The sequence below is a fragment of the Tachyglossus aculeatus genome, chromosome 19 (genome assembly GCF_015852505.1).
Source record: "Tachyglossus aculeatus isolate mTacAcu1 chromosome 19, mTacAcu1.pri, whole genome shotgun sequence".
NCBI lineage: Eukaryota > Metazoa > Chordata > Mammalia > Monotremata > Tachyglossidae > Tachyglossus > Tachyglossus aculeatus.
Window position 1 is genome coordinate 21,977,423 of NC_052084.1, and position 13,615 is coordinate 21,991,037.

General features: G+C 45.5%; 1 protein-coding gene across 4 annotated transcripts in view; it reads left to right on the forward strand.

Annotated features, from left to right (window-relative positions):
• Window positions 1–13,615, forward strand: part of CDK19 (cyclin dependent kinase 19) — a 281,016-nt gene that overhangs the window by 248,733 nt on the left and 18,668 nt on the right. For all 4 annotated transcript variants that reach the window (XM_038760794.1, XM_038760796.1, XM_038760797.1 and 1 more), the window contains 3 exons: window positions 196–265; window positions 3,136–3,208; window positions 13,339–13,436. In XM_038760794.1, coding sequence (XP_038616722.1) covers window positions 196–265; window positions 3,136–3,208; window positions 13,339–13,436 — 241 coding nt within the window. The remainder of the gene's footprint in view (window positions 1–195; window positions 266–3,135; window positions 3,209–13,338; window positions 13,437–13,615) is intronic.

The window sequence follows — 13,615 nt, forward strand, 5'->3', positions numbered from 1 at the left end:
TTTCACTCCAAGCCGTGTATCAAAAATTTGTTTTCTTTGTGGAGGGGCAAGGAGGCTGTGTTCTGTTCTTAAACCTAGTTATTAAATATTAGTAGACAGTGACTTTGGATTTGATAATGAAGATTCAAGGAAGTTTAACATCTAGTACGGTTTATCTCTAAAACTGGTATTATTCTACGTATGTTTTCTTTTAAGATAAAGACTGGGAAGATATACGGAAGATGCCAGAATATCCAACACTTCAAAAAGACTTCAGAAGAACAACGTAAGGGGTTTAATATAGAAAGAGAGCTATTTGTTCCAACAGAAACACTTAAAATATATTTTTTACTGGTGTAGAAGAAGCACCTTTTAGAGCTAGTCATAGTTAGAGAAGCAGTGTGGCTCAGTGGAAAGAGCCCGGGCTTGGGAGTCAGGGGTCATGGGTTCAAATCCCATCTCCGCCACTTGTCAGCTGTGTGACCATGGGCAAGTCGCTTCACTTCTCTGGGTCTCAGTTACCTCATCTGGAAAATGGGGATTAATGTGAGCCCCCCGTGGGACAACCTGATCACCTTGTTACCTCCCCAGTGCTTAGAACAGTGCTTTGCACATAGCGCTTAATAAATGCCATCATCATCATCATCATTGAAGTCCCCTATCAGGATTTGTACTGAGATTTCAGGACCAAGACCCTGGAAAAAGGAATTGATTAGAGCAGTAGAGGTTTCAATATTATCACTCCCATTCTCTTGATCCTGTTCTCCCTGGGCCATGGAAAGCACCAAGCAGTTTAAGTGGAAAGGGGGCCGAAGAACGTGGGCAGTCTTTGCCCATGTTAGCTACGGAAGAGGTGGGATTAGAACCCAGGTCTCTGATTCCCTGAGTGGAACTTGTTCCACTGATCCAACTGTTTCCCTTGACCCACTCGGGGAATAATAATAATAGTAATAATGATGGTATTTTTTAAGCGCTTACTTATGTTCCAAGCATTGTCATAATCACTGGGGTACATACAGGGTAATCAGGTTGTCCCACGTATCCCCATTTTACAGTTGTGGTAACTGAAGCGCAGATAAGTTAAGTGACTGTCCCAAAATCACACAGCTGACAAGTGGCGGAGCCGGGATTAGAACCCCTGACCTCCGACTCCCAAGCCGGGGCTCTTTCCTCTAAACCTCGCTGCTTCTCAGGACTGCCCCACTTGGTAACCATCACTGAAAGGACAGCATACAAGGCTCATGGCTCACGACAGCGTCTCACTGGCCCATATACCAAGATGCATCATCCCAGCATAACCTGGGGGATGCATACCTTGGCGGCAAAAGCTTATGCTATCTATATTTTAAGAAACTCCAACTCCTCCCCTTAGTTGCCAGTTCATCCAAGAGGCCTGCACGATGAGCAAGTTCCTCTTTTGTTTTGATGATGGTATGTGGGGAACATGTGATGGGGGGGTTGTGTGTATGTATGTGTGTATGTGGCAGTTGGGGAGTGTGTGGGGAGAGTCCCCTTTCCAGAATCCCTCTTCTGGTGATGTGAAGAGGACTGATGCCTTTTCCTTTTGAGGATAGTAAACAGGAACCCTTTTCTGAACGATCCGTTTGTTGATTCATTCATTCATTCAGTCGTATTTATTGAGCGCTTACTGTGTGCAGAGCATTGTACTAAGCGCTTGGGAAGTACAAGTTGGCAACATATAGAGACGGTCCCTACCCAACAACAGGCTCACAGTCTAGAAGAGGGAGACAGACCACAAAACAAAACATGTGGACAGGTGTCAAGTCATCAGAATAAATCGAATACTGGTATGTGTGAACCTTGAGAGGAGGTTTCCCCTTGAGCAATTTCAGAGATGAACAAATTGTCTACCCTGGGCTGATGGTGGCTCAGTGTGGGTTTCTAGCCGCTATTACTCGACAGTGACCTGGGTTGTGCTCACAGTGGCCCTTGGACCACTGGTAACGCTGCACCAGTATCAGGGCTCAAAGCTAGATGTACAATTTCAAGTACACAGGTACAGTATATATTTGGAAAAGCTTGCTCTAAATGGAGAGGAAACATCCTAAAGCACTAGTAAATGTTAAACTTAGATTAGCATTTTAGGAACGTAGATTTTTAAAAATGTCTGTCTTATCTGCTTTGTGATGCTGGGCACTGAAAAGATCAATGGGATTACTGACAGTTCTAAAACAATTAAAAGCATGACCAGAGGCTTCCATTTCACTGTTACTTTTTCATTTGTGGGGTTATTTTTCTCGGTTTCTTTAAACCTCACCTTTAATGGCTGGAGAGGGCTGAGGGGGCATTTTTTTTTCCTTCCAGCCAAGGCTGTGGCTCCTTGATCTGACAGTGTGTTTGGTTGGACCAGGGTGTGGACCAGGAGAAAAAGGGAGACTCCGGCCTGGTCCCCAAACTTGATGAGAAAGGAGAAATCCACTCTGGTCGGAGGAAAAAAAAACTGAAGCCCTAATCTTGGTGCCATAGCAGCAATGGCTTGGCTGGAGGCTTGGAGTATCCTCTCCTCTTGCTGTCCATTTTCCCCTCTCATTGCCCCCTTCTTTTCTTTTTCTTCTCCCTTTCCTTCCTCTGTTCCACTCTTTTTTTCCCCCGTAACCCTCCTCTCCTAACCTCCTTCTTCCTCTTCATGTTTTCCTCTTCTTCTTTCCATTCTCCCCACATTCCATTCTTGCCCTAGTCCCCTGGGCTCTAGGGCTTTGTGAACAAAAGATCCTCCTATCTTTTTCTCCTTTGGTCCCTAATGCATGAACCTAATTGGAGTGAGACATTACTAAAACAGGTACAATTGCAGATTTAATTCTCAAAGAAGTTTTAATATTTTATTCCCTGGATGTGGAAACAATGGTCCACATCCAGACATGGAGGTAGTTGGGAGAGAGATACAGCTTGAAGAGCAGTGGCAAATTTACAGCCTCTGCTTTTCCCTTTATATCTACTTCCCCCAAGTATATGCTTTCCTGCCTGGCTTATGGGCAAAGAATTATATTTCTTCTTCACTTTTAGAAGTCTTGTCATTCAAAATAAGGGGGTAAAATTGGTAACAAACTAGCTAACAAATGAGCATGAGGTTTTCTGTTGAATTGATGTTTTTCTTTGTGCAAGAAAATGAAGTGTTCTTTTGACTTAATTTTGCAGATATGCCAATAGTAGCCTCATAAAGTACATGGAGAAACATAAAGTCAAGCCTGACAGCAAAGTTTTCCTTTTGGTAGGTGTATTTTAACTATTGTTTAAAACCTAATTGTCAATTTAGCTCTGACCATTCCTGTAACCTGTTGTGGAAAAGAAGCATCACTAGTACCCCTCCTCCAGGAGAAAGGGAAAGTTATGTAAATTGAATAAAATCAGGTGTATTTAAGGTGATGTTAAAGCTGTTTTAATTAGTTTTTTCCCAGAGAATCTGTGTCCCTAAAGGACAGTCATGGTTTTCCCTGAAGATTGCAATTACCTCCGAGTAAGGGACCAAAGGGACAAAGCTAGTGACTTCAGTTCCTCAGCGTTTTGGACAGGAGGGCAGACTCGGCTAGCCCATCGTGCTCCCGGGATCCAGGAAGGGGCCAGAGATAAAGCCCCTCCTTGCAATTGAAGGAAGATGATGAGGGTGCTGCTTTGAGCAGAGTGTGAGCAGGCAGTGGGTTAGATCAGTACCTCTCACCCTCTACCCAAAAGCCCCATAGGAAGGAACCTAACTCCCCTTGCCCAATCTGCAACAGGCAGGGGTTGGAGTGTTGAAGCTGCTGTGATAGCGGCATGCACCCAGTGGGGCTGCACAAGGATCCAGGCAACATTTGGGACATAAACTGTCAGTCAGCCATCGACCATGTTGTTTGTCTGGACCCAGAATCACTTCTGCAGTAGCAGAAACCCAGAAAACATTTGCAAATGACAGGCCTGTCAGCCTCCAGCTCCACTCTCCACCTTTAATGGCTGGAGAGGGCTGAGGGGGCATTTTTTTTTCCTTCCAGCCAAGACTGTGGCTCCTTGATCTGACAGTCTGTTTGGATGGACCAGGGTGTGGACCAGGAGAAAGGGGAGACTCCGGCCTGGTCCCCAAACTTGATGAGAAAGGAGAAATCCATGCTGCTGCCAATCCTGTCCTGTCTTTGCCCTGACCAGCCTTTGAAAGGCTCATACTCATCTACCATATTTTATTTTCTCCAGTGTTTAGTACAGTGCTCTGCACATGGTAAGCACTTGATTGATAGATAGAGCAGCAGTTGCCATAAAGAAGGCAACGGTAACACTTTCCTTTTCACGCCTTCTCTCTCGATCAAACAGTGGTACTTATGGAGTGCTCACTCTGCTGTACTGAGCACTGAACTAAGCGCTTGGGAGAGTACAATACAACAGGGTTGGTAGACAGCTTCTTTGCCCAAAATGAGCTTACAGTCTGGAGGGGGAGATGGGTGCTAATATAATAAATAAGCTATGGATATGTACGTAAGTGTTCTGGGGCTGCGGTTGGGGTGAAAACCAAGTGTCCAAAGCGTACAGATCCCAGTTCATAGATGATGCAGAAGAGAGCAGCAGTCGGGGAAGGAGGGGACTTAATCAGGGAAGGCCTCTTGGAGGAGGTGTAACCTTAATAAGGCTTTGAAGGTGGGGTGAGTGGTGATCTGGTGTATATGAAAGGGGGAGGGAGTTCCAGGCTAGTGGGAGGGTGGGGGAAAGCGATCAAAAGCGAGATAGATGAGATTGGGGTACAGTGAGCAAGCTGACGTTAGAGGAGTGAAGTGTGCGGGCTGGGCTGTAGGAGCTCAGTGAAGTGAAGTAGGAGGGGGCAAGATGATTGAGTGCTTTAAAGCCAATGGTAAAAAATTTCTGTTCGGTGTGGAGGTGGATGGGCGACCACTGGAGGTTCTTGAGAATTGGGTGGATTTGATCAGAACATTTATTACAGACAAATGATTTATACAGCAGTGTGAAGTATGGACTAATGTGGGGAGAGACGGGAGTCAGGGAGGTCAGTGAGGAGGCTGGTTCAGTAGTCAAGGTAGGATAAGATAAATGCTTGGATTGGTGTGGTAGCAGTTTGGATGGAGAGGAAAGGGTAGATTTCAGGAATGTTGTGGATTTGGTGACAGATTTGAGTATTTGGATTAAATGAGAGAGATAAGTCCAGATAATGCTAAAATTATGGGTTTGTGAGACAGAGAGGATGGTGGAGCTGTTTACAGTGATGGGAAAGGAAAGATGGTTTGGATGGGAAGATGAGTTCTGTTTTGGACGTACTTTTTTTCATGGTATTAGTTAAGTACTTACTATGTACCGGGCACTCTACTAACCACTGGGGTAGATACAAGATAATTGGGTTGGACGCAATCCCTGTCCCACATAGTGCTCACAGTCTTAACTCCCATTATCAGATGAGGTAACTGAGGTACCAAGAAGTTGTGACTTGCACAAGGTCACACAGCAAAGTGGTGGAATCAGGATTAGAACCCAGATCCTCTGACTCTTAGGCTCGTGCTCTTCCAACTAGGATCCATTTCCCTGTTAAATTTTAGGTGTCGGCAGAACATCCAAGTAGAGATGTCCTAAAGGCAGGAGGAAAAACGAGACTGCAGGTACAGATTTGGGAATCATCGGCATATAGCTGGAAGTTGAAGCCATGGGAGAGAAGGGATTTGGCATAGATGGAGAATAGGAGACCCAGAGCTGTGCATTGAGATTGAGAATGAGTGGCCAGACAGTTAGGAGGAGACCCAGGAGAGGACAGTGTCAGGGAAGACAAAGTTAAATGTTTCCAGGAGAAGGGGGGTGAGGGGATGTCCTCTGCTCCTTCTTCCTTCCTTGGTAGACCGTGACTGAGCCATGATGAAGGAAGCCCTACAGAGTCCTAACAGTGGGAACAGAGGCAGCGATAATGCTTCCCTTCTGTGGCTGTGATAATCAGTCAATCCATTGTATTTACTGAGTGCTTACTGTGTGCAGAGCACTCTACTAAGCCTTTGGGAAAGTAAACAATCATTCAATCAATGGTACTTATTGAGTGCCTACTGTGTACAGAGAGCACTGTACTGAATGCTTGGGAGAGTGTAATACAACTGAGTTGATAGACATGTTCCCTGCCCTAAAGGAGCTCACAGTTTAGAGGGGAAATAAACAACAAAATTAATTTATTTACTTATTATGGTTATGTGTGTAAGTGATGTGAGGCTGCGGATGCAGTCAATATCACGTGCTTAAGGGAATGATAACAATAATAATTGTGGTATTTGTTAAATGCTTACTACGTGCCAGCCACTGTTCTAAGCACTGGGGTAGATACGAGGTAAACAGGTTGTCCCACGTGGGGCTCACAGTCTCAATCTCCATTTTCCAGATGAGGTATCTGAGGCACAGAAAAGTGAAGTGACTTGCCCAAGGTCACACAGCAAAGTGGTGGAGCTGGAATTAGAACCCATGACCTTCTGATTCCCAGGCCCATTCTCTATCCACTACACCACGCTGCTTCTCTAAGATCCAAGACATGGATATAGATCCAAGTGCATAGAAGGGGAAAGAGTAGGGACGTATCACGTCATCTCCCTCCTACCATTCCTTTCCAAACTTCTCGAGCGAGTTGTCTGTACTCGCTCCTCCACTTTCTCTCCAGTTGTCTCCTTGACCACCTCCAATCTGGCTTCGCCCCCCACTTCACTCCACAAAACCTTCCCTCTAGAAGTCACCACGGATCTCCTCCTTGCCAAATCCGATGGCCTCCACTTTATTCTAATCCTCCTCGACCTCTCAGCTGCCTTTGATCCTTTAAGCTACCCCCTTCTTCTGGAAACATTATCCAACCTGTCCTCTTCTGGTTTTCCTCCTTTCTGGCCACTCCTTCTCAGTCTCTTTCGTGGGCTCCTCCTCTCCCTTCCACTCCCTAAATGTGGAAGTCCCTCAAGGCTCAGTTCCGGGTCCCCTTCTATTCTCCATCTACACCCACTCCCTTGGAGAACTCATTCGCTCCCATGGCTTCAACTACCATCTCTCTGTGGATGATTCCCAAATCTATATCTCCAGCCCTGATCTTTTTGCCTTCTCTACAGTCTCACATTTCCTACTGCCTTCAGACATCTGTACTTGGATGTCCCACCAACACCTCAATCTTAACCTGTCCCAAACAGAATTCATTGACAGAATTCATCGTCCCACCCAAATCCTGCCCTCCCCCTGAATTTCCGATCAGCGTAGACAGCACCACTAGCCTCCCTGTCTCACAAGCCTGTAACCTTGGCATTATCCTCGACTCATCTCCTTCATTTAGCCCACATATTCAGTGTCAACAAATCCTGTCGTTTCAACCTTCAAGACATCACTAAAATCGCCCTTTCCCCTCCATCAAAACTGCTACCACGTAAATCCAAACACTTACCCTATTCTGCCTTTACTACTGCAGAAGCAGCATGGCCTAGTGAACAGAGCATGGGCCTGGGAGTAAGAAGGACCTGGGTTCTAATCCTGGCTCCGCTACTTGTCTGCCGTTTGACCTTGGGTAAGTCATGTAACTTCTCTGGGCCTCAGTTACGTCATCTTTAAAATGGGGATTGAGTCCGTGAGCCCCATGTGGGTCAGGGACTGTGTCTAACCCAATTTGTTTGCATCCACCCGAGCACTTAGTACAGTGATGTCACTTACCATTATAATTAATAGCCTCCTTGCTGATCTCCTTGCCTCTTGTCTCTCCCCACTTCAGTCCATCCTTCACTGTGCTGCCCAGATCATTTTTCTACAGGACCATTCAGTCCATGTTTCCCTGGTCTTCAAGAACCTCTGCCCAACCACCTCCATATCAAATGGAAACTCCTTAACGTTGGTATTAAAGCACTCGGTCACCTTGCCCCCTCCTACCTTACCACTCTGATTCTTTTTAGTGGTATTTGTTAAGCACTTACTGTGTGCCAGGCACTGTAGTACATGCTGGGGTAGATACAAAAAAATCAGGTTGCACTCGATAGTTCCCGTTCCACATTGGGCTCACAGCCTCAATCCCCATTTTACAGATGAGGAAAGTGAGGCACAGAGAAGTTAAGTGACTTGCCTAAGATCACACAGCGAAGTGGTGAAGCACAGATTAGAACTCAAGTCCTTCTGACTCCACTTGGCCACACTGCTTCTCACATCTAGTGATTTAATAATAATAATAATTGTGGTATTTGTTAAGTGCTTACTATGTGCCAGCCACTATACTAAATGCTGGGGAGAATTCAAGCAAATTGGGTTGGACACAGTCCCTGTCATTCATTCATTCAATTGTATTTATTGAGCGCTTACTAACCGCTTGGGAAGTACAAATCGGCAACATGTAGAGACGGTCCCTACCCAGCAACGGGCTCACAGTCCCTGTCCCATGTGGAGCCGACAGTCTCAATCCCCATTTTACAGAAGAAGTAACTGAGTCACAGAGAAGTGAAGTAACTTACCCAAGGTCACACAGCAGACGTGTCAGAGCCGGAATTAGAACCCATGGCTTTTTGATTCCCGGGCCCATGCTCTATTCACTATGCCTAGTCTGCACACTGTACTCTGCTAATGCCAACCTACTCGTTGTACCAAGATTTCATCCATCTCACCACCAATCATTCGCCCATGTCCTGTCTCTGGCCTGAAGCCCTCCCCACCCTGGCTTCCCACACATCCCGACTTCATATCCAACAGATAATCTTTCTTCCCACCTACAAAGCCTTATTGAAAGCACATGTCCTCCAAGAAGGCTTCCCCAACTAAGCCCTCATTTCTTTTTCTTCCACTCCCTTCTGCATCACCCCTACACTTGGATTTTCACCCTTGATTCACCTCACCCTTAGCCCTGAAGCATTTATGAACATATCTGTAATTTATTTATATTGTCTGTCTCCCCTTCAAGTTTGTAATCTCCTTGTGGGGAGGGAATGTATTTACCAACTCTGATATATTATACTTTCCCAAGTGCTTAGTGCAGTGTTCTGCATATTAAACGCTCAATAAACCTGATTAATTAACTGATTGACTGGGTTGTCAGTGAGAAAAAGTGAGATCAAGTTATAATGAGTATTTTGGCATTAGAGGAATAAACGAAGAGTGTGGACTGGGTTTTAGGAAGGTATTGTAGGAGGAGGCTAGCTGACTGAGTGCTTTAAAGCCAGTGGTAAGGAGTTTCTGTTTGATGTGGAGGTGGATGGGCAACCACTGGAGGTTCTTGAGAAGTGGGGACATCTAGACTGATAGTTTTTTTTAGAAAAATGATCCAGGCAACAGTGTGAAGTATGGATTAGAGTGGGGAGAAACAGGAGGCAGAGAGGTTTGTGAGGAGACTGACCTCCCTTCCAGTTCAGTACTATAGATTTGGTAAACACGATCCCTGCCCAGAAGGAGCTTAGTCTAAGGGGGAGACAGACATTAAAGTAAATTACGGATAGACAAAATAGAATATAAGGATATGTACATAAGTGCTTGTGGGGCTGGGGTTAATATCAAAGTGCTTAAAGGATATAATAATAATAATGATGGCATTTGTTAAGCGCTTACTATGTGCAAAGCACTGTTCTAAGCGCTGGATCCAAGTGTGTAGGTAATGCAGAAGTGGGAGGAGTAGGGGAAAGGGTGTCTTAATCAGGAGGAGATGTGATATTAGGAGCTTTTCATAGCTTCCTCTGTCACATTAACTGAAAGGAATGAAAGCAATGGGCAGAATTGGTTGAGAAACGAAACAAGAAGATTGGCCTTCTTGCTACCTGAAGGAAGCAGCTGGCTCAGATTCCTTGGTGAGGAGGGGACAATTTGGAAGCTAGATAGAAGGTGTGGGATGGACCTGGCCAGAAATTGGTCCAAAGTAGTAGTAGTTTCAAAGCAAGCTTTAGGAAGTTTCATTCTGTTTGCCTCAATGGGGTAATCAATCCTTGAAGGCCTTAGTTTGTTTTCACAGTCAGATTCTCCTTCTACTTCCTTGACCTTTCATTCCTTCCTCGCTTCCCTCTTCCTTCCATAATTTCTCTTCCTGTAGTGGCCCTATTCAGTTCCTGCTGTGATAGTCCACAGAGGGAAGTGCCTTATCAGACAATCAAACAATCAATCATATTGGTTGTACTCAGCGCTTGGCAGAGTATAACATTCATTCAATTGTATTTATTGAGCACTTACTGTGTACTGAGCACTGTACCAAGCACTTGGGAGCGTACAATACAACAATAAATGGACATATTCCCTGGGGTGGGGAGACAGACAGTAATATAAATAAATGATTTACGGATATGTACATAAGTACTGTGGGGCTGGGAGAGGGGAAGAACAAAAGCAACAAGTCAGGACAACAAGAAGGGAGTGAGAGAAGAGGAAAGGAGGGCTGAGTCAGGGAAGGCCTCTTGGAGGAGATAATAATAATAATGGCATTTGTTAAGCGCTTACTATGTGCAAAGCACTGTTCTAAGGGCTGAGATGTGCCTTCAATAAGGCTTTGAAGTAGGGGAGAGTAATTGTCTGTCAGTTTGAGGAGGGAGAGTGTTCCAGGCTAGAGGTAGGACATAGGCGAGAGGTCGGCAGTGAGATAGATGAAATAGAGGCATAGCGAGAAGGTTAGCATTAGAGGAGTGAAGTGTGTGGGCTGGATTGTAGAAGGAGACAAGCGAGGGGGCAAGGTGATTGAGTGCTTTAAAGCCAATGGTGAGGAAGAAACTGGAGTTTCTTGAGGAGTGGGGTGACATGTCCTGAACGTTTTTGTAGAAAAATGATCTGGGCAGCAGAGTGAAGTATGGATTAGAGTGGGGAGAGCCAAGAGGCTGGGAGGTCAGCAAGGAGGCTGATGCAGTAATCCAGGCAGGTTAGGATGAGCGATTAATGGGGTAGTAGTTTGGATGGAGAGGAAAGGATGGATTTTACCGATGTTGTGAAACTGGGACCAACAGGATTTAGTGATGGATTCAATATGTGGATCGATTGAGAGAGAGGAGCCAAGGTTTCAGCTTGTGAGACAGGAAGGATGGTGGTGCCATCTAAAGTGATTCGGGGGGAGGACAAGGTTTGGGTGGGAAGATAAGGAGTTCTGTTTTGGACATGTTATTGATAATAATAGTATTAAGCACTTACTATGTGCCAAGCACTGTTCTAAGCCGTGGGGTAGATACAGGGTAATCAGGCTGTCCCACGTGGTGCTTACAGTCTTAATCCTCATTTTACAGATGATGTAACTGAGGCACAGAGAAGTTAAGTGATTTGCCCAAGGTTACACAGCAGACAAGTGGTGGAGCTGGGATTAGAACCCACAACCTCTGACTCCCAAGCCCATGCTCTTTCCAATAAGCCATGCTGCAAGCTTGAGGTGACGGGAGAACGTCCAAGTAGAGGTGTTTTGGAGGCAAGAGGAAATGTGAGACTGCAGAGAGGAAGAGAGATCAGGGCTGGAGATGTAGATTTGGGTATTATCTGCATAGAAGTGGTAGTTGAAACCATGGGAGCATATGAGTCCTCCAAGGTAGTGGGTGTAGATGGAGAATAGAAGGGGACCCAGATCTGAACCTTGAGGGACCCCCCACAATTAGGGGGTGGGAGGCAGAGGAAAAGCTCACGAAGGAGACTGAGAATGAATAGCCAGAGAGATAAGAGGAGAATGAGAAGAGGACACTGTCATTGTGAAGCCAAGGCTTGATAATATTTCCAGGAGGAGGGGGTGGTAGACAATGTCGAAGGCAGCTGAGAAGTCGAGGAGGATTAAGTTGGAGAGGAATTTGAGACAGCGGATGTAGATAACTCGCTCAAGGCATTTGGAGAAGAATGGTAGGAGGGAGATGAGATCTTCATCAATCATATTTATTGAGCGCTTACTATGTGCAGAGCACTGTACTAAGCGCTTGGGAAGTACAAATTGGCAACATCTAGAGACAGTCCCTACCCAATAGTGGGCTCACAGTCTAAAAGGGGGAGACAGAGAACAAAACCAAACATACTAACAAAATAAAATAAATAGAATATTTATAGATGAGATGGAGGCGAGGGGTCAAGGGAGGGTTTTTTACAGATAGGGGATACATGGGCATATTTGAAAGCATTGGGGAAGAAGCCAACGGTTGAACATGGATGTTAGGGAGGGAAGAAGGGAAGGGACGAGAATTTTGATAAGATGCGAAGGAATGGGGTCAAATGCGTAGTGGTGGGGATGAATTTTGAGGGGAGGCAGGCAACCTCCTCTAGGGATACTGCTGGGAAAGATGGGAACGTCGAAGAGGGGGCTGGAAAGGAGAGGAACTGAGGAGGGGCAGGGGCGATTTTAGGGAGCTCACACCTGATGTCAATTTTCTTAAATAGGTCACTAGGGGCAAGGGATAGGATGGGGGGACAGGGGGCCTGAGGAGGGAATTAAATGTCTGGAACAACTGGCGAGGGCGATGGGCATGGATATCAATAAGGGTGGAGTAATAATTTTACCGGACAGAAGAGAGGGCAGAGTTGAAGCACGCAAGGATAAACTTGAAGTGGGTGATATTTAGATTTCTGCCAGCAGTGCTCTGTGGCTCATGCACAAGAATGAAGGGCCGCAGGTTAGTGGTACGAAATCGACAAAGGGTTAGGGGAGCGAGTGAGCTGAGTTCAGTTGAGACGGTGGTGATGAGCGTGTCAGTTGGCCATCAAGGGAAGGTAGTTTGGGTTTGGAGGCTAAGTGGTGCATGATGAGTTGAGAAAACTGGATGGGGTCAAAAGATCAGAGGTCTCTGGGGGAGAATACTACAGATTTATGGGGAGGAGGTGCATGGGAGAGGAGGCCAGTGAAGAGGTTGTGGTCAGATAGTGGGATTTTAGAGTTGGTGAAGGTAGAGATTGTGCAGTGGTTAGAGGTGACGAGCTTGAGTGGGTGAGGTGGGGTGGAGACGGTCAGTGGAGTTGAGGAGTGATAATAGGCAGTCAGCAGAAGGGTCGGCAGGAACATCTCTGTGGATATGTGGAATGAGAGAAAGGGTTCAAAATGGTTAAAGAAGTTGGAGGGGGGACCTGGGGGGTGGTAGATGACAGTTACTAGAATCTGCAGTGGGTGGTAGAGGTGGATGATGTGGGTTTCAAAGGAAGGGAAAGAAAGGAATAGGGGAGGTGGAAAGGTGGGAGAGCGGCAGTGGAGCGGGAGAAGGAAGAAGGACACATTCCCTGCCCATCTTACGTGTCGCAAAGGTGGTTACCATTCCCTTGTATTTCCCTGATAAGGTTGTATTGGCAGGTTGTAATTTGGCAGTGCCCTTTCTTTCTCTCACTTAGAGCCTTGGAGATTTTCACATTTTATAAAGGTTTCACCTGCATGTATAATGTTAATGAACATGATGCTCCTTAGCACAAAAGACAGAACATTTGTTAACGATTGTTGCAAATACGTTAATCCTTCTTTTTATGCTAACATAGCTTCAGAAACTTCTCACTATGGATCCTACAAAGAGAATTACCTCAGAGCAAGCCTTGCAAGATCCTTACTTCCAGGAGGATCCCTTGCCTACATCAGAGTATGTGTTTTACTATTTGGGGATTCTTTATGTATAAGAATACATCCGATGGTGATCTAAGAAACAGATTTGTTACCAGAGCAGTTTCTCTCCAAACCACGTCAGGCTCTCCTTTTATGAAGAACAGTGTTTGGGTGTTGGTTTAGTAAAATGTATATTTATTTATTGATGATTATAAT